The sequence below is a fragment of the Cnephaeus nilssonii genome (assembly GCF_951640355.1).
Source record: "Cnephaeus nilssonii genome assembly, chromosome: 20".
Taxonomy (NCBI): Eukaryota; Metazoa; Chordata; class Mammalia; order Chiroptera; family Vespertilionidae; genus Cnephaeus; species Cnephaeus nilssonii.
This window is the reverse complement of record NC_137091.1, coordinates 28,327,771-28,354,286: the sequence shown is the minus strand read 5'-3', so window position 1 is coordinate 28,354,286 and position 26,516 is coordinate 28,327,771. Positions and strand designations below refer to the sequence as shown.

General features: G+C 45.6%; 1 protein-coding gene across 2 annotated transcripts in view; it reads right to left on the bottom strand.

Moving 5' to 3' along the window:
- Positions 1-280: 280 nt before the first annotated feature.
- CDH13 (cadherin 13) overlaps positions 281-26,516 on the bottom strand; it is a gene marked incomplete at its 3' end in the record, with an annotated part of 1,039,464 nt that continues 1,013,228 nt past the window's right edge. The window contains exons 12-14 of one of the 2 annotated variants that reach the window (XM_079760072.1): positions 11,247-11,480; positions 7,886-8,104; positions 281-1,805 (exon numbers count right to left, since the gene is read on the bottom strand). In XM_079760072.1, the coding sequence (XP_079616198.1) occupies positions 1,798-1,805; positions 7,886-8,104; positions 11,247-11,480 (461 nt within the window). Of the gene's footprint in view, positions 1,806-7,871; positions 8,105-11,246; positions 11,481-26,516 lie in introns of those variants that run through there. The other variant, XM_079760071.1, reaches the window with a different exon arrangement.

Here is a 26,516-nt window from a genome sequence, read left to right as displayed (position 1 = left end):
AGTTGAGGGTGATCTTGCTCCTCTGTAGGTATGCAATCATCTTCACAGTGGATTGTGAAATGCTCACACCGCTCATTATGGGGAGTAAGACGAGGGGTGGCCCGAGCTGTGAGGGGTGCTTCTGGCTTCATGGACTCACTCAGCTAACGGGAGATGTACAGGGAAACCCAAAAGGCCCAAAACGTGAACTTGCACTAAGACAAGACTCAGCATCAGTGACAGTAAGTAGACACAACATAGAAACCAGAGAAAAGCTATTGTCCAGCAGTTTTAACCACCAATACCCATTTATTTCAATGGAGAAAAAAAATCTCTGCATTCTATATGCTCCAAAAGATTTACTGTTGAAACAAATACAATATATGGAACTCTATCTGTATAATTTTACTACAATAAAGACAACATATGACTTCTACTTCCTACAGAAGGCGAACGGAAAAGCACAGATGCCAACAGAGACGGCATAAGAAAGCGTGTGTGCGTGTGTGGTTAAAACCTTTAGTAAGCAACTGCATTAAAATGTGCTAAGACACTTACCCTAGTTTGTGGCGAGCTCTAGTAAAAAGCCACAGGCTGTCACTAGTTTTATCTGATAGAAAAATTTGGTGTGAGCTTTGATGGTTCATTTACAGTTTATCGACAAGAAGATAATCTTAGTACAAGCACTAACTTTCCTCTTACGTTGACATGCTCACAGAATAAAAATCAATTACTTTTCAAACATAATGAACGTCTTTTATTTTTAGGTTTGCAAACAACTGTAGTCGATTCACACAAAAGGGTACTTTTAAAACTACCTGTATTTACTCTATTTTATGCATGTATATGAAACAAACGGTGTGTATGTGCGTAAGTGTATGTCTATACATGTGGGCATATATATGTATACACGCGGTATCTGTCAGCCTTTTCATATGCACGTGTGACCTCCAGGATGACACTTGGAATTGTAAATGTACCGAGGAGGGAGGGGTTCTCTGCCATGATCCGTGTCCCCATAAGAACTAAGTCCAGAGGGTGGCTGTGGATTTAGGACACATACAAATGCAGACAGGTGCCCGGGGACGAATATTTCAGCCCTTTGCGTGGCATTTGATGGTAACATTTTCTGCTCTGCTCCTCACCACTTTCGCTCAGGATCGCGGCATATGATGGCAGTGAAAACTGGGTGTAGCCCTCAGGTGAAGGGAAAGGACTCTGTCTATCTCTCCCTCTCTGCACACCTGCCTGCTGGTCGTGGCAGCATCCAGACCGAATGGACGGTGGGGAAGCATCAGCTCTGGTCTGCGCTAGTGTCCAGCTTGCTGCTGAGGTCCTGGGGGGTCAGCTGCCGGCCTCTATCCCTTTTTGTTTAGCCTCTCAAGGGAGAATGACACATCAAAACTGGGCTGTCCTATCTCATCTCGCCCTATAAATACTGGTATGTACACGTACAGATACTCCTACATATACAGATACTAACCCACAGACACAGCTGGAGGTGCGGACTGCTGACTAGCAATGTGGCAACACATCAGAAAAAGTAGTCATTGTTCCTGCTCCCGGAGGGCACGTGATATGCCATGATCTTTAAACACTCAGGGGAAATTCAGAGAATCCCATTAATCAAAGGAGAAAGGAAGATGCTGTCAAAATGGTGAAGTACAGACTAAGTGAAATGGCAAAGAAAAGGAAAATCTGGAGCAATTGAGGCCTAGTTGTGAAGTTCGAAAGCTGTAAACGGCAATCTTCCGATTTGGATTTTTTTTTCCTGTTGCTATGGAAACTTGGTAGTCAAGCGTCAGATGTCAGGAGTTCTCACAGACCTGAATGGCAAAGATTCAGAGTTTAAGTCAAGGAATATGGCAACTCGGTTCAAAACATGTTAGCTGAATGCTAGATACATGACTGACAGGCTGTAATAAACGCATTTATAGACATTGCACTACCTTGGGAAAGTTTATTTCTTAAGCATAGCATTTGAAGAGAGAAGGAACCGTTCTGCTGGTTTATGTCTTAAAAAGCCGGACTCCTCCGAAAGTGCTCGATGCCAGACATCTCACTTCAGACCACCAGCAGCTATAACCTCTGCTACCATTGAGCCCTATCTCTTGCAATCAGCCCAGAGCCTGGCTATTTTATCAACAAGGTGACTTGGTCGATGAGAGATTGATGATTGTCCTAGATATTCTTTTTGGTCATGGACAAGAGCTAGATACCTATTGGTATATGAGTTTCCTGTGGCTGCTCATAGCACATTCACAATAAAGAAAAACAAAATAGTGATACTCTCAACAACATGGATTGTGTGATTCCATTTATAGAAAATTATAGAGAAGGTAAGACTATAATTAGAGAAGGCAGGTCAATGATGGTCTGGATTAGGGAAGGGGATCAATAGCAAAGGGGCACAAAGAAACTTTTTTTTTGCCTGTGGTATGTACAATTGTGTAGTTACTAAAATTCATCAAACTGTACACTTAAAGGGTGAATAATTAGAGCCTGGCTGGTGTGGCTCAGTGGTTGAGCAACAACCCATGAACCAGGAGGTCCTGGTTCAATTCCCAGTCAGGGCACATGCCCAGGTTGTGGGCTCGATCCCCAGTAGGGGGCGTGCAGGAGGCAGCCGATCAATGATTCTCTCTCATCACTGATGTTTCTATCTCTCTCTCCCTCTCCCTTCCTCTCTGAAATCAATAAAAATATATTTTAAAAAATGAAAATAAAAAGCATTAGAAGTAAAAGTATATATTTATTTATTTTTGGCTTAGATTAAGGTTATAATTCAATGCCTCCTCCTTCCCAGGCACCGACATTTAATTTTGGTCCTTGTTAATATGGTTCATCTCATCTGTCCTTTTATATGCTTACTACTGCTAGTTCATTAAGCCTAAGACAATGTTTAAAAGGGTTTAGGACAATTTTATTCCTTGAAGTTGACTGTGCTCACCACATAGAGCCCTACAGAACCCGCAGACACAGCCTAACGGAGACGCCAGCTTGCCGAGGACCTTGGGAGGGTCCTAGGGGAGAACTGTGCATTCCCTCACTGTCATCAACATGCAATTTAAACAACAAAATTGGCAGTAAAAATAATTTCATTTACATTTTTTATTACTTTCAATGTCATTAGTTTTATTTCCTGTATTTTTGGATGTCAAAGAGAGAAGTGCAGAGCTCTCAGATCAATTCTCAGCTGCAATAAAGCCATCTACAGTATCATAATAAACTGAAATGTTTTTATTATCTTTTTCCACGAGGGAGGCATTCTAATGGTGAACGCTGGTCTCACTGCTTACTCACACGGGACCTTGGGACCTTTCTGAGTTTTCTCATCTATAAAGTGAGATAAATTCACAAGGCCAATGAAGTAAATAGAGAGAAAAGCCACAGGACATCAGGATGTTCGGTTAATGCTAGTCTATTTGGATCTGAATATTACTTAAGGGGAGGAGAAAACCCGTTTTTCTTCCCATATCATATGATGTAATCAATGCAATTGTATGAACACTTTAAAGATGTTGGCACATTTTCTCTGCAAAGGGCCAAATATTTCCAGCTTTGTGGGCCATATGGCCTCTGTGGCAACCATTCAACTCTGCTGTTGTAGCAGAAATCAGCCACAGATGATATGTTAATGAATGAGTATGGCTGTGTTCCAATAAAACTTTATTTACAAAAACAAGAAGTGGGCCAACTCCTGACACACCAAACGGATTAAAGACACACCAAGCGGATTATTCCAGATCAAAAGTACTATGGCTGAGTTGGGAAGGCATCTCACCCTTGCACTTTGTGATCTAGTTTCAGTGCTTTTGGAACCCCCTGTCCACCTTGTTTAATAGTTTAGGCCCATTTCTGTGTAGCCTCTTGTCAATGTCATGTTAACAGTGGCACAGGCGGGATGACCACTAACTTCTGCTCTTATGAGAGAGTGTGGCAGCCATAGGACACCCCTGTTTACTTATTCACGCTAGCTCTAACCCAGTCTCTCCTGTCCTATGCTGGACATCTCTTTCTTGTCAGGAAGAACATCTTGGGCCAGGTATACAATAAAACAAGAATGATCATACTTGGAAGGCATCTCTAATGTTCAAATGAACAATATTAAAGCATTCTTTTGCCTTTTATACAGAACCAGGTTGAGGTTCTTTTGGAAGTCAAACAGGTAAGTGATAACACCTGTTCTAAACTGTTTTTTTTTATTTTTAAATATATTTTATTGATTTTTTACAGAGAGGAAGGGAGAGGGATAGAGAGTTAGAAACATCGATGAGAGAGAAACATCGATCAGCTGCCTCCTGCACACCCCCAACTGGGGATGTGCCCGCAACCAAGGCACATGCCCTTGACCGGAACCAAACCTGGGACCTTTCAGTCCGCAGGCCGATGCTCTATCCACCGAGCCAAACTGGTTTTGGCTTAACTGTTGTTGTTGTTTTTTAAGCTGAACATTTTTTGTTTGTGGTGCAAAACATTGGAAGGTCAGCCGAGTACCTTTCCAGCTGTGCCAGGAGACCCAGCTCTCCTTTTTGAGGATGATTTTGGCTTTCCCTACAGGTGCCCTTACCTACAGTGAGAGAACCGTGTGCTGCCAGGTAGGATGGCTCTCCATTTAAATGAGAACAGGAAAACACATTGGACCTCTCAAACACAGTACACATGTACCTGTCTTTTCTCAATGATACTATTTTGAGTACACAATGAACACGAGGGCTTTGGGAGTTATTGCACAATTCCACCTCAGATTAACTATGATTTAAGAGTTCAGAGAGAGGAGCAGTGGCAACCTTTGGGGACCTACTCATTCATTTCTGATACCTACAGGCCAGGGTCCTTCAAAGTAGGGGGCACAAGGAAATCCCTTATTGGTAAGGAGAAAGTCTGTCATGTCTATTTATGTTCCTTTCATTCTAAACAAATAGATTGTTTTACTAATACTTAACACATGGATTGGTAGTAGCAGATGTGTGTATTATTATAAAAGTATGTGTAAAATATATGGACACTGGGTCTGTGGTTTGGAGGCCACTGTACATCTGGATGTTGGTTCCACAGGTTGGACGGGCCCGGGAATCTGTATCTCCACAAACAGAGGGAGGAAGTCTCCATTTAAAACACCCACTGCAGTCCGGGGGAGCTGACCAGTGAGCGGTTCCTGCAGTGCCTTGGTTCCTCGAGGGGTGTCATCAAGAATGAGGCTTTAGCCCTGACCGGTTTGGCTCAGTGGATAGAGCGTCGGTCTGCGGACTCAAGGGTCCCAGGTTCGATTCCGGTCAAGGGCATGTACCTTGGTTGCGGGCACATCCCCAGTAGGGGATGTGCAGGAGGCAGCTGATAGATGTTTCTCTCTCATCGATGTTTCTAACTCTCTATCCCTCTCCCTTCCTCTCTGTAAAAAATCAATAAAATGTATTAAAAATATATATATTAAAAAAAAGAAAGAGGCTTTATCTTGTATAATTAGGTTATAGACAGTGATGAGTGAATGGCTACTCATGATCTTCTCTCTCTCTCTCTCTATGTACACACGTGATTGTGCACACACAACACATGTGCACAAGTACACACAGACACTTGGACACATGTGCACACAGCATTTTTATTTCTCTATCCAGATTCTGCTGTATGTGAATTCCAATGTCTCCTGGAACCAAGTCCTGGGGTTGCAGTCTGACTAGAGCTCACATTAGAAGCTCCTGAAAAACAGATTCCAGTGTTTACTGCAAGAGCTGGTCAGAGCAGGACACTGTAAATAACCCTAATGCGTCTGTGCCACAGTCATGTGACAGGATGCTCTCTAGCAGTTAAAATGAATGAACTAGTGCAGGGCGAACTATGGCTGGTGGGCCATGGCGCGCTTGTGTGGCTCTCAAGCTAAGAATGTTTTTCACACTTTTAAAGAGTGGTAAAGAACAAAAGAATGAAGCCAAAAGAACCCACACCCACAATAAAAAAGAATATGTGATGGAGACCTGATATGGCCCACAGAACCCAAAATATTTGCTGCCTGGCTCTTTATAGAAAATGTTTGCTGACCCCTGAACTAGAACAACATAGATGAATCTTGGAAATGTAATGAGAAGAGGAAGAAAAGCAAGATGGACAACATCATGCTCAATATAATACAAATTTCATAAAGTTTTCCAAACAGCACAAAATAGAACTATACATGGTGTGTGTGTGTGTGTGTGTGTGTGTGTGTGTGTGTGTGTGTGTGTAGTAAAAGTATAAAACATGTCAGGACACATTCTAACTCATAAAAGCTATTATCTCTTGGGAGAGAGAATAATAAATAAAACTGGAGAGAGGAACACCTTTACCTGCAATATTTCATTTCTTGAAGAAATGTCTCAACTATCCAATGAGAAACTTCTCATGATAAAGTCTTTTCTCCTTAGCTCTACCCATGGGACGCTGGCCCAGCACAGAGCTTTACACACAGTAACTTCTGACGTTGGAATGTGTGTTGCCTGTGACCCTACTTGCCACTGTCATCAGGATATAGTAACTTCTGTTATTTTTTTTTCTAGTCATCAATTTCTCAACTTCCAAATTTATAATTACATTAGTAACCTTCTCAAAATGTAAATACCGAGGGCCAAAAGGCTTTTGAATGGCATTAGCTATCTATCCTATATAATAAAAGGGTAATATGCAAATTGACCCTAACAGTGGAACAACCTGGAATGACTGGTCACAATGACGTGCACTGACTACCAGGGGGCATATGCTCAATGCAGGAGCTGCCCCCTGATGGTCAGTGCGCTCCCACAGGGGGAGCTCTGCTCAGCCACAAGCCAGGCTGACGGCTGCGAGTTACAGGGGCAGTGGCGGGAGCCTCTCCTGCCTCCCCAGCAGCACTAAGGATGTCCAACTGAGGCTTAGGAGCCATCAGTAGGATATCCCCTGAGGGCTCCCAGGCTGCCAGAGAGATGTCTGACTGCCAGCTTAGGGGGAGCGGGCCTAAGCCAGCAGGTGGACATCCCCCGAGGGGTCCCAGACTGTGAGAGGGCACAGGCTGGGATGAGGGACACCCTCTCCTCCCCCCGCCGAGTGCATGAATTTTCGTGCACCAGGCCTCTAGTATATATATAAAAGCCCAGTGACCTAATGGCAGAATGACCAGAACAATTGGTTGACCAGTCACTATGATGTGCACTGACCACCAGGGGGCAGACGCTCAATGCAGGAGCTTCTCCCTGGTGGTCAGTGTGCTCCCATAGTGGGAGCGCCGCTCAGCTGACCTGGATGAGCAGTGCTCCCACAGGGGGGCTGATCCCCACAGGCCATGCCTCCCACCAGTGCACGAATCCATGCACTGGACCTCTAGTATGTAAATAATTGCTAAAATTAAAACTGGACTAGTATCCCATAAGTAGGAAATGTCTATTCATTTTATGCTCACATCTATATTACTAGGTATAATAATTTATTTGTTTAAAATAATGCTCCATTACATTATAGCCATTACCACCAGGCAGTGGAAACAATGTGTGAATTATACATTTATCTCTTTTCCTACGGCCCCACTGCCATCCATGAATTCTCATGATTGTTCTTAAAAAGGTGTAGTATCTACTTCAACCTTGAGAAAGATTATTCAGTACAATGTAGAGAGAAATAGGGCCCTGGCGGACCAGTTAACTAATCCAGACACATTGGTATTAGCTCAAGTTCAGGGGCATCAACAGGCAGCATCTCCACCTGTCCTGTAGCCTAGCAAGGGGGATGGTAAGATGCCTTTCAACATTACTTGGAGCACTTTTACATGGAACACCCTCTATTATACAGACATCAACTAAAACAAATGTTTCCTCTGGGATAAGTTTTTTTGAAGATATGTGGGAAAAGGCTTTGATTACGTTTTCATTATTATGCACGCACTGGAGTTAGGCCAACTTACAAGCTAAACTGAAGAGGGAGATGAGCAGGACTGAGGTCAGGCTGAAGTGCAGGGCCCCCGCGGCGTTGCAGTCCACTTTGGAATTCTTGCAGGAACACACTTGTACCCTGAGGTCTGTGACGTTCGTCATGGGCGGTTTCCCTGAATCTGTCACCATGATGGGCAGCTGGTAGTTTGCTTTGTTCAGGTTTTGAAGAAGGCTTACCAGGGCATGCGTGTCTGTGAAGACAAGAGGCCTTCATTAGAGAGGGTCAGACCTTTCCAAGAAAAGAGTGAGAACATGCAAAACAGGCATTGCATTTTGTTTATAACCAGGTGGGTGTTTAAATTTAAATCCATAACATCGGATAAACATATCAATTCAGTTCAATTGCACCAGCCACACTTCAGGTGCCTGGCAACCACATGTGGCTGGTGGCTACCACACTGGCAGCCCAGGTAGAACGTTTCCATCATGAAAGGAGGTCTATATTTCAGTGTTATTATAATCAATATCAAGGGGATCCACTTTTGTGAAATGACTGAGTAGCAAGAACCCCTCCCTGAAAATTTATTATACCAATAAAGCAATGTTCTCAAAGAGCACATTAGATATCTAGAAAAAATAATGTAAAAATCTGTTCTCAAATGATCATAGTGTACATTTTAAATATATACAACCTGAGGCCCGGTGCATGGGTTCGTGCACTGGTGGGGTCTCTTGGCCTGGCCTGCGGGGATCGGGCTGAGACCAGCTCTCTGACATCCCCTGAGGGTTTCCAGATTGTGAGAGGGCAGTTCTTGGGTGACACTCCCCGGAATCAGGCTCTCTCCTCTCTGGTTCCGGGTGCATCACCCGAGAACCACTGCTGCCAAGTGACAGCAGCTTGGCAGCTCCTGCGTTGAGCGTCTGCCCCCTGGTGGTCAGTGCTTATCATAGCTACTGGCTGGTTGGCCAGTTGCTTAGGCTTTTAATATATAGATTTTTATTTGTCAATTATACTTTAAAAAAACTGGAAGAAAAGAAAAAAATTACCAGTTCAGATATTTTTGTATAGGAATCCAAATTTAAATAATCAAAATAAATTCTTGCGGACCCCTCCCCCGAAAAAGAAAAAAGTCCTCTCACTCTCTATGTGGGCTTGAGCCTGTGTGTTGCCAGGGGGATGGATTCTGTTGTCTTTCTCAGCCCACAGCCCTGGATCTGAATGGGGATCCACTGCACAGCCCACACATGGAGATGGGGTCTGTAAGCCCACGTTTGGTGGGAATACCTGCCCTTATCCAGGCCTCTGGGCAGCCCTCGGGAGTGGCCACCCTACCTGGCTACTGTTTTAGCCTCAGGCCATTCCTTTTCAGATGACTAAGGATTTTTTTGTTTGTTTGTTTTAAACTGTCCCTTTCTGGGCATAGACAATGCTAAGTATTTGGGGGAAAATAATTGGGGGCAAGAAAAAGAATTTAGAAGGCATTTTATCTATTACATAAAACCAGGAGGGAAAGCAGATGAAGTATTATCCTAACCAGAAGGTTAGGTGGCAGTGCTGATGTAACCAAGGTAGAAAATTACCCCAGTGAAATGGCAGATTAACTCATGGGACATTCCCCCCTCTCCCTCAAGTAGAGGAGAAACTCTTGAATGAGAAAATTCCAGTTTGAAAGATCTGGTGATGATTGTTCAAATCCGCCGCAGCTGCAAACACTAGCAAACAAAACAGTAACCCCTCAACAAGAGAAGGGCTGTTTTAATTAAAAATAATCAGTGTAACAAAATTCATTCTTTAAAAAGCAATAAAGTAGACAAACAGGCAACTATAATCAATAACAGGAGAAAGGCAGTAATAAAATGAGATGTGAGATAAGGCCATCACAATACATATGAGATTTTTAATAGAAAATTTTATGCACAAGTGTACAATACATATTCAGAACTTAATGAAATGGTAATTCCCCATCTCTCTCAAAAATTCTGCCACTGATGTAAGAAGAGGGAGCCCTGACTGGGTCAATGGCAGGAGCCGTTCATTACTGATGGCAGAGTGTATATCTAAGGCGTGAGTTCTGGCTTTTGGCTTTATTTCCAGGCAAGGTGAACTTAGCGAGGAGGAAAGTGGGTGAGGTATTGTGGATAGAGGGGTACTTCATTACTCAATATATTGGGGTTTCAGTCTCAATAAGGCAGGTGATACATGCTGGGCCAAGTTTTCAATACCACATGCCCGCATGGAAAGATTGGCAGGAAGGGACACTGCTTGCGAGTTTCATAAATGAGGAACAGGATAGATGAAAGAAGATATCAAAGTTGAAAGTAAAGGCCAAGGTCATAATAAAGACTAAGTCAGTTTTGAGGAGGCCTGCAGCATAAAATGGAAGCTGGAGACCTGAACTCTCCATGGTGCTGGCGGAAGTTAATGTAAGCACAGTTATTGGAGAGAGGAGAGACAGCCGAGCCAAGACATGCTTAGGGAGAAGCAGAGACCCTGGCTCTTGAAGGCTGGAGACTGGGTGTGTGTACTGTATAGGGCTGTGCAGTATAGGATGTAAAGCACAGAGTGTATAGTACCAGGTGTACAGTATATGATACACAGTATAGAGTGGACGGTGTGCAGTATAGTGTATAGTACAGCGTGTACAATACAGGGTGGATAGCATACAGTGTACAGTAAGGCGTATAGTACAGGGTGTGCTGTATAGAGTGTACAGTGTAAGGTGTAGAGTACACAGCATATACTATGCACACCATAGAGTGTACAGTCCATACAGGGCAGAGATTATGCTGTGTCCAGTATAGAAAAGGTAAGAGAGGAAGCAATAGAGAAAACTTTCATGTTTGTATTATAAGGAACTCATATTTAATATCCTATATAATAAAAGGCTAATATGCAAATCAACCAAACAGAGGAATGACCGCTTGCTATGATGCACACTGACCACCAGGGGGCAAACATTCAATGCAGGAGCTGCCCAATGGTGGTCAGTGCACTCCCACAGGGGGAGCACCGCTCAGCCAGAACCCAGGCTTACGGCTGGTGAGTGCAGCGGTGGTGGCAGGAGCCTCTCCCACCTCCTCCGCAGTGCTAAGGATGTCCCACTGCCATCAGTGGGACATCCTTTGAGGGTTCCCAGACTGCAAGAGGGTACAGGCTGGGCTGAGGGACCCCCTGAGTGCACAAATTTTGTGCACTGGGCCTCTAGTATTTACATATTGTATTCATTTTCTGGTGGGAAAATTATCAATATTTATAGTGCATAAATAACTTGAAATAAACCATTTGAGAACACACAAGAGAGAGGAAAGGAGGAACAGTTTGGGGAAAGAAACCAAGCCAGAGCCACTAGGCTAAAGCCACAAGAGTAAGTGTGGAACGTCTGGCTGACTTACTGTTGATCTTGGAGACCTTCCAGACTTTATCAGGAACAGCTTGCTTATAGATTTCAAATTTGAAAGGATCTGTATTTGGGTGCAGATCCTTATCTGAGGCTCCCAAAATGACTACGCTGAGGTTTTTGGCATCATCGCAGACTTCGGCCGCCGTGGGGTAGATGAAGGGAGCGTTGTCGTTCACGTCCTCCAGGGTGATCAGCAAAGTCCCAGTGCCGGTGGCAGGCGGGTCGCCTAGGGAAGAGGGGCGATATGAGTGCACAGCTGCTAAAACGAAGAGGAGCGCTGCACAGCACTTCCCCGACGCCAGACACCTGGATGATTAAAGGGGTTCAAACAGGACTAAAGGTAAGAGCTTACACATCTGTATAAAGCTTAGTGGTCTCCAAGCCTGTCATCATATATACGACTTTTGATTTAAGTTCTTCAGGCTTCACCTTTAGAACCCTGAGCTTCTAACACACAAGTCATACTAACACTCTGAAAGTCACTCTGATAATGGAGATAACAAAGGGACATTTCCTTGCTCCTAATTCAACCTTTTGCCTGGCCGGTGTGGCTCAGTGGTTGAACGTTGACCCATGAACCAGGAAGTCACAGTTCAATTCCCAGTCAGGGCATATGCCCGGGTTGCAGGCTCGATCCCCAGTGTGGGGTGTACAGGAGGCAGCCGATCAATGATTCTCTCCATCATGGACGTTTCTCCCTCTCTCTCCCTCTCCCTTCCTTTCTGAAGTCAATAAAAATGTATTATAAAAAATTCAACCTTTTATCTAAATACTAGAGGCCTGATGCACGAAATTCGTGCAAGGGGCTCGGCCCTCACAGCTGCGGCGGCTTGCCTCGGCCCTTGCAGCCCCAGCTTTGTCCAGAAGGTCGGCCGGAAGGTCTTTTGGCTGAACAGTCCATTTAGCATATTACACTTTTATTATTATAGATAGATACCTAAGTATTCCCGTATGTTGGTGGCACAGGAAGGTAGAGATTCCCGGAGAGAAGGCCATGTTTTATGGGGAATAGCTCTACACTGAATGGGTAGTTGGTTGCAGAGGGAGCCCTTCCAGGGTTGTCTTTTGTAAGTAAAAAATGGTCTGAAAAAAAACCCAAAAGGGGCTGGCCCGGCTGATGGTGCCATGGGGGCTGGTCGGGGTGATGGTGCCATGGGGGCTGGTCAGGGTGACGGTGCCACGGGGGCTGGTCAGGGTGACGGTGCCACGGGGGCTGGTCAGGGTGCCATGGGGGCTGGTCAGGGTGACGGTGCCACGGGGGCTGGTCAGGGTGATGGTGCCACGGGGGCTGGTCAGGGTGACGGTGCCACGGGGGCTGGTCAGGGTGATGGTGCCATGGGGGCTGGTCGGGGTGATGGTGCCACGGGGGCTGGTCGGGGTGATGGTGCCACGGGGGCTGGTCGGGGTGATGGTGCCACGGGGGCTGGTCGGGGTGACGGTGCCACGGGGGCTGGTCAGGGTGACGGTGCCACGGGGGCTGGTCAGGGTGATGGTGCCATGGGGGCTGGTCGGGGTGACGGTGCCATGGGGGCTGGTCGGGGTGATGGTGCCATGGGGGCTGGTCAGGGTGTCGGTGCCATGGGGGCTGGTCGGGGTGACGGTGCCATGGGGGCTGGTCAGGGGTGACGGTGCCATGGAGGCTGGTCAGGGTGACGGTGCCATGGGGGCTGGTCAGGGTGACAGTGCCATGGGGGCTGGTCGGGGTGCCATAGGGGCTGGTCAGGGTGACGGTGCCACGGGGGCTGGTCAGGGTGACGGTGCCATGGGGGCTGGTCAGGGTGATGGTGCCACGGGGGCTGGCCGGGCAGCATAGGACAGTCTGAGAAGGTGGGTTAGTTATGAGAAATAAAACCACAGGCTGGCTATAACATAATCTTTGGGTCTTATACATAAAGCTTCATTTAAAAAAATTTCAGCTACTATATGATTTTCACTTTAGGAAACATTATTTTAAGGAGCCCTTATAGCCCAACCCGGTTTGGCTCAGTGGGTAGAGTGTCGACCTGTGACCTGAAGGGTCCTGGGTTTGATTCCGGACAAGGGCACATGCCCAGATTGCAGGCTCGATTCCCAGCAGGGGGCGTGCAGGAGGCAGCCAGTCATTGATTCTCTTTCATCATTGATGTTTCTCTCTCTCCCTCCCCCTTCCTCTCTGAAATCAATTTAAATATATATATATATTTTTAAAAAAAGAAAAGAAGCCCTTATAACTCACCTAAAGAAAAGGCTGTTTACAATGGTAAGATATGTACACATATAATACCTTAATAAAAAATGAGAAAAAAATTTTTTAAAAAAAGAAAAGGCTGTTTAATCTTGGTATGACTCAGCATGATTTCATTTACCTTTCTTTAAATTCACTTTTAATCATCTATGAATTAGAGGTTGGCTCTTGGGACAAAGCATCCATTAATAGTCCAAATTTTCAGTGAGGAAAGTTAGAGCCACATTTGCCCTAACTGTAGTTAGTAAGTGTATGGATTTGCATTATTCCAAAAGGATTTGCTGTGCGTCTGAAATGACTGTGCTCTAATTTTATGCACGGGTACTGACCTACTGTCTGGCCCCATTCTATTTTTCCTATCCTCATTTGCACTGAAACAGATTTATAAGCTTAATTTTATTTTATCTCCTCCCGTGTTTTTCTTTTTCCTTGAAGTGCACATTCGGTTTTGATTCAAGTTCTGGATCACATGGGGTGTAAGGTAGTGAATATCTGAGCTCAGAGCATGGGTGTCCAGCGCAAGGCCAGGCCGGGTCTGACAGGTTCTGCTGGTGAAGAAACAATGAGTCCTTTTTAGATTCAGGCAGCTTATTACTTACAGGGACAGTCAAAGGATGAGTAGGCAAAGATGGCCTGTGTGCAGGTGACACCCAGGCCCCAGGGGGCAGCTGGCTGCATCACAGATGAAGGGAGACCCTGGGGCTGAGGAGCCAATTTCAAGCTGCCTCTCAGTGGTTTTCCTGTCTGCAGCTGCACTCCAAGAGGGGTGGGCAGAAAGCCTCGCCCCTCATCAGAACCCGGAAGATGACGAGAAACTGTCTTTTGACAGCCTCCCAGGGGGTTAGGGGGGCCAGTGAGAAGTGGACAATAGCAGCTCCTCACAAGCCTCCCGAGCTCACAGTTCTGGGGGGATCACGAGGCATTCTGCTGCGGCTCATCCTGCGCTCCTGGCCTGTGTGGATACAGGCAAGGTTGTCAGACATCGTGGTTGTCCCCTGCTGTCTGCGAGCACGGCAAGGGGATGAGGCTGGATATGTCCCGTAGGGCATGGGGCCTTGACTATCATGACAAGTTCCACTGGAGGGTCTTCAGAAAGACAGTGAAACAGCCTGACCTGACTCACTTTTAGAAACACACAGCGGTATTGACAGGAGATGTTGGACATTGGATTGCGTCATGATGGATTGCGTCATGATGTGGGTGGTTTGAGCAGGAAAGAAATGTCTCTTCTTGGTAACAGGGCTCTCAGGTGAGGCGCCAGGAGAAGCACGGAAGGTAGTGGGGAATGGAAAGACAGTTCAGATTTGATGGTGCTAATAAGCCCTGTATTCAGTGCAACATGTACAGGTGCACAGAGCTTAGGGGAAATGCCAGGGCTGGGTTGGCAATGGGGACATTGGCAACACAGATACTTTTGAACCGTTCCTAGCAAATTAGGTGAAAGTGCAGAATGAGGGAGGGGTGTAGATGGCTGTGTAGAACGCCCCAAGTTTAAAGAGCAGATGACGGTTTGCAGGAGACAGGGGAGATGAACTGGAAGATGAGGCGATGTGTTATGATGCCCAAAAGGATAAGGAGTAGAGAGAAGCAATGGGATCTTGCAAGGAGCATGTTGCGGGTGACTTTTTGGGAGAGGTCTTCCATTAGTGGGGAAGAAACCCGCTTGAAGGAAGCTCACTATGAAGCAGTGAGAACAGATACTGTCTAGAGGGGCTGGTGGAACTTTACATATATCAACCCCCGAAGACAGTTCCAGAGCAAACATGCAAATACATGTCTGCTAAGATAGGAACACAGATGTAATTAATTATCAGAAGGATTGCTATTTCTAATGGCAGCATATCATCTTTTGTTAGAGCAAGAACTCAAAGGAAACGCATCATTACTTTAAACTTGGTTACCCAATGTCAGCTTTAGTCATTTGGTTGAATATCTTTATTGAAAAATTATTTTTTTTCTTTTTACTGAACTAATTGAATATCTCAGAGGAATCCACTATATTTTTCTCCACTCTGAATATATTATGAAGTCACTTGGTAGAATGGATGAGAAGGCATTATGAATATCTGAAACAGGGCATATGAATGGGCCTTTTGTGAACTTAATTATACTACTGTCTTCAATTCCGCATGCGTTATTCCCAGGCCAGCCTGATGATGTCTTTTTCTGAAGTCAAATAAAATGAACTTGCTTTTTTCATTGATAAGGTAACGAGAGGATTTTCAAAATCCCCAGGGAAAGAGCCTCTCCCAGCTTATATGCACAGGGGGGAGAAAAATCACCATCCAAAATTCAAATGTAATTAAAAAATAATGATTCTTCACCCTTATCAGAGATAACATTGGCAAATATGTTCTCCCATGCAGTGGGCTTTCTTGTTGTTTTGTGGATGGTTTCTTTTGCTGTGCAGAAGCTTTTTATTTTGATGTAGTCCCATTTGTTTATTTTCTCTTTAGTTTCTATTGCCCTAGGAGCTGTGTCGGTGAAGATATTGCTTCGGCATATGTCTGAGATTTTGCTGCCTGTGGATTCCTCTCAGATTTTTATGGTCTCCCATCTTACATTTAAGTCCTTTATCCATTTTGAATTTATTCTTGTGTATGGTGTAAGTTGGTGGTCTAGTTTCATTTTTTGCATGTATCTGTCCAATTTTCCCAACACCATTTATTAAAGAGACTGTCTTGACTCCATTGTATGCTCTTGCCTCCTTTGTCAAATATTAATTGAGCATAGTGGTTTGGGTTGATTTCTGGGTTCTCTATTCTATTCCATTGGTCTATATATATCTGTTCTTGTGCCAGTACCAAACATTTACAGGGAACTCATACAACTTAACAAAAGGAAGATAAACAATCCAATCAAAAAATGGGCAGCAGACCTAAATAGATACTTTTCAAAAGAGGACATAAGGAAGGCCAAGAAACATATAAAAACGTGCTCAAAGTCACTAATCATCCAAGAGATGAAAATCAAAATGACAATGAGGTACCATCTCACACCTGTCAGAGTGGCTATCATCAACAAATCAACAAACGACAAGTGCTGGTGAGGATGTAGAGAAAAAGGAACCCTCGTGCAGTGCTGATGGGAATGCAGACTGGTATAGCCACTGTGGATAATAGTATGGAGTTTCCTCAAAACACTAAAAATGGAACTCCCATTTGACCCAGTGATCCCACTTATAGGACTATATCCCAAGAAACCAGAAACACCAATCAGAAAGGATATATGCACCCCTATGTTCATAGCAGCACCATTTACAATAGCTAAGATTTGGAAACAGCCTAAGTGCCCATCAGCAGATGAGTGGATTAAAAAACGGTGGTACATCTACACAATGGAATACTACGCTGCGGTAAAAAGGAAGGAACTCTTACCATTTGCAACAGCGTGGATGGACCTGGAGAGCATTATGCTAAGTCAGTCAGAGAAAGATAAACATCACATGATCTCACTCATTTGTGGAATATAATGAACAACATAAACTGATGGACAAAAACAGATCCAGAGACAAAGAAGCATCGATCTGACTGTCAAACCTCAGAGGGAAGGCAGGGGAGGGTAGGGGGAAGGGAGAGCGATCAATCAAAGGACTCATATGCATGTATATAAGCATAACCAATGGACACAGACACTATGGGGGTGAGGGGGGCAATGAGGGGATAAGGACATATATGTAATACCTTAATCAATAAGGAAAAACAAAACAAAACCCATAATGATTCTTCACAAGCCATTTTGCTCCAATAGTTCCGGGGCCCCAGGAACTAAATACTGGAGCTTCTAGGTATTTCTCAGCACTCAGCAAAAATCCCTCATCCCTTCCCATCCCCTTTCCACCAGCACCCCCAGCCCCCAAGGAACGTCTCTGCATAATCAAATATCAGAACCAAGCATGCTATTGTGCCCACCTTCACCGATTTTCTATTTCAGTAGAAAAAAAAAAAAGCCTCAGTTTGAGGAAAACTCCTGCGATATAGAACTAGAACCATTCAGCTCATCTCCCCTGTCTCCCGCAAGGGTCAGAGGACGTCCAACTTCCGAACAGGTGGAGAGACCGCCTTGCGTGTGCAGGGGCTCCGTCTGCACGGTGTTAGAAGATGGGAGGGCCCTGAGACAGGAATCCTACCTGTCAGTGGCTCTTAAACTGAATGGGAGGTGGGTTCCCCTTTGGGGCCCTGATGACGGTCATGGCCCTGCCTCGGAGAAATGCACCTACATTAACACTGGGGGGGAGGGGGAATGGTCAGCGGACACCGGAATTGCAGCCGTGGGCTCGGTGCTGGTTCAGAGCAGCTGATCCCGGATGCCTTTGTCTTAGGTGTTCTGAGGCTGAGGCCCGGAGAGGTTTAGGATGGGCTCACATTAACCAGTTGAGTCTCAGGCCTCCTTCTCCAACCTTTACTTTCCATGTCAGAACGATGTAGGTAGATTCTTCAGGCTCTTATTTCAACCATGAAAGCAAAATGAAGTCCCTAAACCATGACTTGGGTTTTAAAATTATTATTTTAATTTTTTCCCCTATGAGCTACTATTTTTTTTGTTAATCCTCACCTGAGGATATTTTTTCCATTGCTTTTCAGAGACAGGGGAATGGAGGGAGGGAGAGGGAGAGAGAGATAAACAGAGGAGGGATATAAGACAGATCAGGGTCAGGGAGCGAACCCACAACCCAGGCACATGCCCTTGACTGGGAATTGAACCTGAGCCCTTTCGGCAGACACTCTAACCACTGAGCACACCAGCCATGGCATCTATGAACTTTTAATTTTAGTAAAATATACACAACAAAATTTACCTTCCTAAACATTTTAAAAAATGTTTTTATTGAGCTCAGAGAGGAAGGGAGAGGGGAGAGAGAGATAGAAACATCAATGATGAGAGACAATCATTAACTGGCTGCCTCCTTCAGGCCCCCCACCGGGGACCAAGCCTGCAACCCAGGCATGTGCCCTTGACCAGAGTCGAACCCAGGACCCTTCAGTCTGCAGGCGGACACTCTATCCACTGAGCCAAACCAGCCAGGGCCCTTCCTAAACGTTTTTAAGTATCAGTGGTATTAAGTACATTCACATCACCACATCCATCTCATGAATTTTTCATCTTCCCCAACTGGAACTCCGTGCCCATTCAACAACTCCCCACCCCCAGCCTTCAAATGTTGGTGGATTATTCATGAGCTTCCAAGTGCTCATGCTGCCAAACACTGGCAAGACGTGGGGGAAATGGTCCCCATTTCTTTCCCATGAATCTCGATAATGGAGTCCATTCCATCCAGAGGACTGTGGCTTTAAGAGAGGCACTGACTTCATGGAGTTGGCAGCCTGCCAGGGTCTTCCCGGCACTGGCCACCTCATGCTCCCATTGCTGGCTTTGTTGACCCCACTCAGCATGGACAGCTTATCATACCTCTCAGCACATCACACGACCAAGACAGGACCAACCTGACCCACTTCTTGATTTCGAACCAGGACAATTTAACTCGCACTTTTTACTCTGAGCTGGGATAACTGCCCACGAGAGGCTGAGCTGGCAGCTCGAGCTGGGCACCAGGCCTGTTGCCGGCCGGGCTATGCCCTTGGTCTGGTTGGTTCACTATTTTACACCTGGACTTTGCGCTCTCGGTTTATTTGGGGCAGGGCTGTGCATTTTCTACGAGAAGCAGGCTCATCCAACTGACGAAAAGGGAGGATTTGTGTAGAGAAACCGAACACCCGCTACTATTCAGAGGAGGAAAAGTCCAAGCAGACCGGAGAGGTGGCTGCTTTGAGCATTCGGGGTCCTACTTTCTAGTTTTCCCTCATTTCCAGGACGAGGAAACCGGGACTCAGCTAGATTAAGTAATTGTCCCAGGCTAAGGTCGTGTATCACCAGTGTGAGACCTGTGGCCTGAAGACACGGTATTCCCACACCACGTGCTCTTTCCCAGAAAGTGAAAGGGATGATTGGTGATCATGACACAACCCTCCATCTGGGCCAGACTAGTGAGCACAACGTTTTATCCTATTGGCTTGTGCGGTGGGCGTGAAGCATTGGAGAGAGGGTGAAAAGCAGTCTTCCATTTTCCCCTTATTTACATGACTAACAGTATATTGCTCTTTGTGGGAGACCTACAGAGCCGAAGTCAGTACAACAGAACCTGTGTGTACATGGGTCTCCCAGCTTTGATGATATGAGTGTGGATGTGATGAGAAAAAAATCATATAGGAATTTTATTTAATTCAGAATTCTGGCCAAACAGGATTTCTACTTAGCCAGAAAACATTGAGATTTTTCTGATAGGTTCCATTACTCAGGAAGAAAAAAAAATCTTGTAAGAGACACAATGAAAAACAGTGTGATCCTAATCAAAAAAATATATGTGATTAGAAAAAGATGAGAAAGAAATATAGCAAAGCCTAAATAACGTTTATCTCTCCAGGTAATTAACATTCAAATAATACTTCTTTTTAATTTTCTTTATAATAACCATGATTACTATACTAATTAGAAAAAGAAATGTAATCTCAAAAGTTACACAGGGATTTAGAAATATTTTGTCCAATTATACTTTACTTTCTTGTCTCTCACTCTTTTTTTAAAACAATTAGTTCATATTGAGTAAATTTAGAGTTGTGCAACTATCACCGCTATCTAATTTTAGAACATTTCCATCACCCCTTACCTCTCCTCCCCCCCAAAAAACCCCCACTTTGGGCCCACTTGTATTAACTCTCCTTACCCACTTCCAGCCCTAGGCATCACTAATCTGCTTTTTTTTCTCTATAGATTTGTGTTTTCTGGAAATTTCTATAGATGGAATTATATAAAATGTGATCTTTTGTGTTTGGCTTCTTTCACTTAACATTATATTTCTAAGGTTCATCTATGCGATAGCATGAATCTGTACTTCATTCCTTTTTATGGCTGAATAATATTTCACTCTATGAACAGATAATGCTTTGTTTATCAGTTCATTAGGTGACAGACATTTGGGTCATTTCTATTTTTTATCTATTATGAACAATCTATACTAATAAAAGGGTAATATGCTAACTAGACTGGATAGACCGGACGTCTTCCAGACGTCATTCTGGACGTCCTTCCTGACAAAGCTGGGGGCGTGGCCGACCTGCAAACCGCCTGCAGCCCCTCACCCAGCCCAGCCCCGCCCCGCCCCCAGCGGGAACTCCCCACCCCAATCTGGGACCCCCTTCAGGGCAGGCCAGTTGGCCCCCATCCGTGCACTAGGCCTCTATTCTATATAATAAAAGGCTAATATGCAAATTGAACCTAATTGCAGAATGACCAGAACGACCGCTGGGCCAGTCACTATGAGGCGCACTGACCACCTCTTGGTCCCTTTCCCTGGCTGGCAGGCTCTGATAGCCTCATGGCCACCCGTGGTGGGGGCAGGGCCGGTGAGCGGGTGGGAACAGCCAACCTCTCAGTCCCTTCCCCCGGCCATCAGGCACCTATCACCCGATGGCGAACAGGGAACCGGGGGTGGGTGGCGGCGGGGGGCAGGGCTGGCTGCAGGCAGCTGGGGAAGATGTCCCTGATTGCAGGCCAGGCCTAGGGACTGTACCCATTCACGAATTCCGTACGCTGGGCCTCTAGTGCTGCTATAAACACCTGCATACAAGGGACCAGCTTCTCACACGTTACAATCCCCAGACAAGAAAGATAAGACTCCAAAGCCATTTATGTCATCAAGAGTCCCCTGGAATCATGAGTATAGGTGGTGTTAGGTGGGGAGCAGTGTGCAAAGTAAGGCTGCCTATGTGAAAACTAAAATGCAAGAGGAGAGGGGGGGAAGGGAGAGAAATAGGAAGCTCATTTCTGAGCTCCATGGGCTCTAAGCATCAGGACGGTTCTCCATGTTTCTATTCCCCAAGTTTTCCATTTCTGCCATGCTTCTATTCTGAGAGTAGTGACTGTGTCTACATTCAAGGCCTCCCTGTCTCATTTGGGGGAGAAGAGAACTGTGTGTGCAATGGGGTCTGTGCAACTGGGGCTCAGAGCAGGGAGTCCATGCCAGGGCCAAGGACAGAGAACTTATCTGGTGTCTCAAGGGAGACTGAGGCCCAAATTCTGGGAGGAAAATCAGAAGACAGGATGAATTAAGCGGAGGCAAAGTACAGATGAGGGTGCCTGAGCAAAGGTGGGGCGCCCAGCTACTTTAATGGGGACTGACAATGAGGGCTGAGGCGAGGGCAGTCAGAATGCAGGAGAGGAGGCTGTTTACAGGGCCAAGATGCATGAGTGGGGAAACCTCCTCCCCACTGAGTTCCCACTGTGTTTCTGTACATTGCATGAGCCTCCAGCAAGCAGCTGTGAGCAAATCATGCCAGAGCTCTTACTTCAAAAGAACAGGGCTCTAAGCGTATCTTCAGCTGTGCTTGAAAGGGAGCCTGGACCAGGTTTCTTCTCTATAAGGCCATCCTTTGTATTGTTTTGTTCATCCCTATGTTCTGTTTACTATGGCTTTTCAGTATCAGTATTTTACAAAATTTCTGGCATCTTCCCCATAAACCAAGAATCTCATGAATGCATAAGCATTTTAAAAAATTAAATTTATTGGGGCAACATTTGTTAACGAGTTTACATAAATTTCAGGTGTACAATTCTAGACTACATCATCTGCATATTGCATGGTGTGCTCACCACCCAAAGTGTAGTCTCCTCTCATCACCATACATTTGACCCTCCTTTTCCCTCTTCAACCTCCCCAACCCCTTCCCCTCTGGTAACCACTACACTGCTGTCTGTGTCTATGAGTTTGTTTGTTTGTTTTGTCATTTGCTGCTTTCTGTTTTATATCCCACATCTGAGTGAAATCATATAGTTCTTATCCTACTACTCAGCAATGAGATGAAATACTGTCATTTGTGACAACATGGATGGATCTTGAGAGTATCATGCTAAGCAAAATAAATCAGACGGCTGGCAGAGGGGGGAAGTTGGGGGTGACCAGGCCGGCAGGGGGGACAATAAGGGGTGAGCAGGCCGGCAGGGGGGGTCAGTTAGGAGTGACCAGGCTGGCAGGGAGGGGGCAGTTGGGGACAGCAGTCCAGGATTGTGAGGGGGATGTCTGATTGCCAGGTTAGGCCCGTTCCTGGATCGGGCCTAAACTGGCAATCGGACATCCCCCAAGGGGTCCCGGATTGAAGAGGGTGCAGGCTGGGCTAAGGGGACCCGACCCCCCCATGCACGAATTTTGTGCACCGGGCCTCTAATTATTCACATAATTGGGATAAAAACTTCTTTTAGAAGAGACAATAATCTGAAATAATGGACTGTTTTAAAAAGTCAACTGTTGGGCTTTTTGTCTCCTTTTTCCAACTTTAGAGAAAAGGAAAAAAATAGGGGAAGTGCTGGTTTGGAGGCCATGTTAAACCTGGCACTTCCCTTTTATTCATTCAGTCAAAAATCACTCATTGGGACTCTACTCTGTGGCTGGGTGGATGTGCAGAAAAATCAATGGCACAGGGTGCCTGCTCTTGAAACGCTAACAGTATGGCCGGAACAGACACACGAACAGATGCAGAACAGCACTGTAAGTGCAGGAAGAGATACAGGGATTACCGTCAGGGGGCTTGTGGCATGGAGTAATTAACTGCCTGGGGACAGATCAGAGGCTCCATGAAAAGATGGCATTTGAGTGTGCTGGAAGTGAGAATGCTCTGCGGAGAGAGGGAAAGCTGTTCCAGGAGGAGGAAACAGTGTGGCTATTTTGTGGGAAGAAGTACAAAGACTTTTAAGCTGGAGAATCACTTTGATAAAAGCAGAGGACGCTGGAGGCACGGAAAGGCATGGACTTGAGTGAGGAGAGAGGACACAGGGAGACCAGCTGGGATGCCCGGGCAGTAATGGGAACTGACAATGAGGGCTGAGGTGAGGGCAGTCGGAGTGGAGGGGCGGGGGCTGGGTTCAGGAGGCTGAACTGACAGCCAGAATTGGACTAGGGGTGATGGGTAGGCAGGTGATTGGGTCCCAGCTTGGGGACTGTGCAGCTGGTGGTGCAATTAGCTGAACTGGGGAATAAGGAACACAGAGGAGGGCCGGCTAGGAGACACCTTGGCAGGAGGAGCTGAGCTGGCATAGGTGGGCACTGCAGAAAGCGTTTTAATGCTCACATCAGTTTCCTTTCCCAGCGGAGGTCTGAGAGCAGCGTGGTTAAGAGGGTTGGCTTGGCTGGTCCGTGTGGAAAGGTCCTGCTGGCAGGCAGATGAAAGTTGGCTGAATCTCCCCCTAAAGACAGGCAAGTCCCATGAACTGATGCCAATGTCCAAGGTGGCATTTTTTGGCGCATTTTCTGATACAGAGCCTGACTCTGAGTGAAGGACTCTGGCCCACTCCTTCCCTAGAAAAATGCCCAGGCCACCAACAGGGTGGTCCTCAGAGGGCATTTCATAGTTTGCCTTGGATACTGATGATCCTGTACTAATATATTTAGAAAGTCCAGAAGTTCAAGTCAGCTCATTTAAATATTTATTAGGTGTTTACTAGGCACCAGGAGTTTAGTATTCATGATTTCCAGTCCTTACAACAACCCAGCAGGGCACGTGGGGAAACTGAGGCTGAGAGGGCACAAGTCACACACCTAGGGTGGCACAGCTAAGTTGGGAGCAGGCTCATTTCGAGGTGTAGGGGGCACCGGGCCACGCCCTCTGGGCTGCACGTGCAGTCTGCAGGTGGCTCTGACCCCAGCCTCTGCCAGCAGTGCTTTCATTGGGCTGTTTTCTCAGGGACAGAATTGTAGCTAGTATTTTCAACGTGATTGATATTTTCCTGGTACTTGAAGTAACAAGGAATGATGGCTGAGTCTTCCATTTATTTTTCTTCCTCAATTACTGTAACAGCTGAGATAAGGGGTGCTAAACGGGCTTAATTGGGTTGCCATCATAACTAATGGCTTGGTTTTATCAAAACTAGCATCTTTTAAGTAGAATTAATTTAAATAATCTCACTACATCCTCCATGCGGTCTAGAGCTTGGTTGATCTACAAAAAAGAGAAAGACCATAAATTGAGGCCTCATTCTAAGGTTCACATGCCCCGGTTCGGGGGCCGTTGTTATTCAGTCGTTCAGTCGTCATTTCCGATGGGGCTGGGTAACTCTTGTGTCTTTTAATCAATCTAAATGTACTTTGCACAATATTTCAATTTTGCCTCAGCTGGTGTGATGGGAACATCCATCACATAGGGGCTGAGGGAAAGACAGGTGGGGACATGACAGATCCGAGCCTATGAAAAGTCATTATCGTGGTCTGTTCCACTTTAGTTTCACAGATGTTAGGCTTCGTTCTCTATCTGTGTCTTCTCGGTAACCCACACCGCATTCTTCACTGACAGACTCACACCTACTTTATATAAATTGCCAAGTCATGAAAACATGCAGCAGAACTTAGCGATAATTGGGCTTGTTTTGTTGCTAGCATTCCCTTATTCTTTCAAAAGAAAATAGATGGGGAATGCAACGCTTTTGTGAATCATGTAAAGACTTACTATGGACTCTAGAGAGAATGAGCTTTCTAGTTATATGGGAAGAACTAAAGCCTTGGGAAGAACTAAAAGGGATACTTATATATATTTTTCCTTTTTTAAAAAATATTTTATTGATTTTTTATAGCGAGGAAGGGGGAGAGAGAGAGAGAGAGAGAGAGAGAGAGAGAGAGAGAGTTAGAAACATTGATGAGAGAGAAACATCTATCAGCTGCCTCCTGCACATCCCCTACTGGGGATGTGCCCGCAACCAAGGTACATGCCCTTGACCGGAATCGAACCTGGGACCTTTCAGTCTGCAGGCCGATGCTCTATTCACGGAGCCAAACTGGTTAGGGCTCCTTTGTCTTTTAAACTCTGCATAGCGTGGGTGCTGGGAGAAAGGGCATTTGGACTTATCTGAGGCCCAATATTGTCTTTGGAGTTTGGAGTCACAATTCAAACCTTCTCTGAGGGCATATAAGACGTTCAGTAATAATTGTGGCATGCTGAACCCTGCACAGTGTCAGACCAGGAGGAGTGAAAGATGAGGTTGTAGGTGAAAAGGGACAGGAAGACCAGCCTGACAGAAGCCTGAGCAAAAGGCCCTGAGCCAGGAAGCAGCAGACCGCTCTGCCTGTCCTGCCCACGCCATCCCCAGGGGGATTCCAGAATCTTCGGAGAAATTGCTTGTGGCAGTTTGTAGCACATATAAGACAGTGAGACTAACATTTGACCTTTCTGGTGATTTCCTGAGCAGGGTGGTAATCACATCGGGACTAGCCCAGTGCTAATTGCTGCTGCTTTGTCCTCCCCAGCATCCCCAAAGCGACTCCATCTTATTCCATTCCTGAATGTTCTCTTTCCATCGCGGTATTTTCCTTAACAATTATTATCTCTCCCCCCGCCCCCGCCACTTTCCTTTAAAGATAGGCCAGCAGTTCTGTGACCACTGAAGCCTTTAATAAAAGCCTTCCCGTACTCTGCGGCACTATCTTAACCTTTTCAGAAAATCTGGACCACAGAAGGTAAATGATGATATTCATCTCTAAAGATAAAATGCTTGCCAGCATTAAAGGTCATACCTTATTAATCTATAGGATTAAAGGCTTTACTCTTCCAATCATTTAACTATATAGCCAGTCCTGCTTTAGCAAAACAAAAAGCATTTCCGTTATAATGAAACAATGTTGTTAGGCAATTTGTAGCTCATTAAAACTGATAACAGTTTACGAAAAATGCCTTGTACATCCTTGAGCACTCTGTGGGTTACAATTTAGCTTCTGCCCGCAGGGAGGGGCTGAGGTGTCTTTTCCACCCCAAATCCTCTATAACCCAGGCATCACCAATATTATTGTGAAGGGTGATTCTAGATCTTTCGAGGCTAGCTTTGGGACCCCAAGGTCCAAAGGGCTTTTTCGTTCTCTTAACCTCAGAACAGGTTGTCAGCCCTGCTTCCAACCGCCCCTCTGCATTCACCATTCCGATCAGTTTCCAGCCTCTCAGAGGCACCTGGAAGAAAACTATGGTTGCTCTGAACTGAGTAAGCGGAGCTCTGTTTTACAAGTTCTGC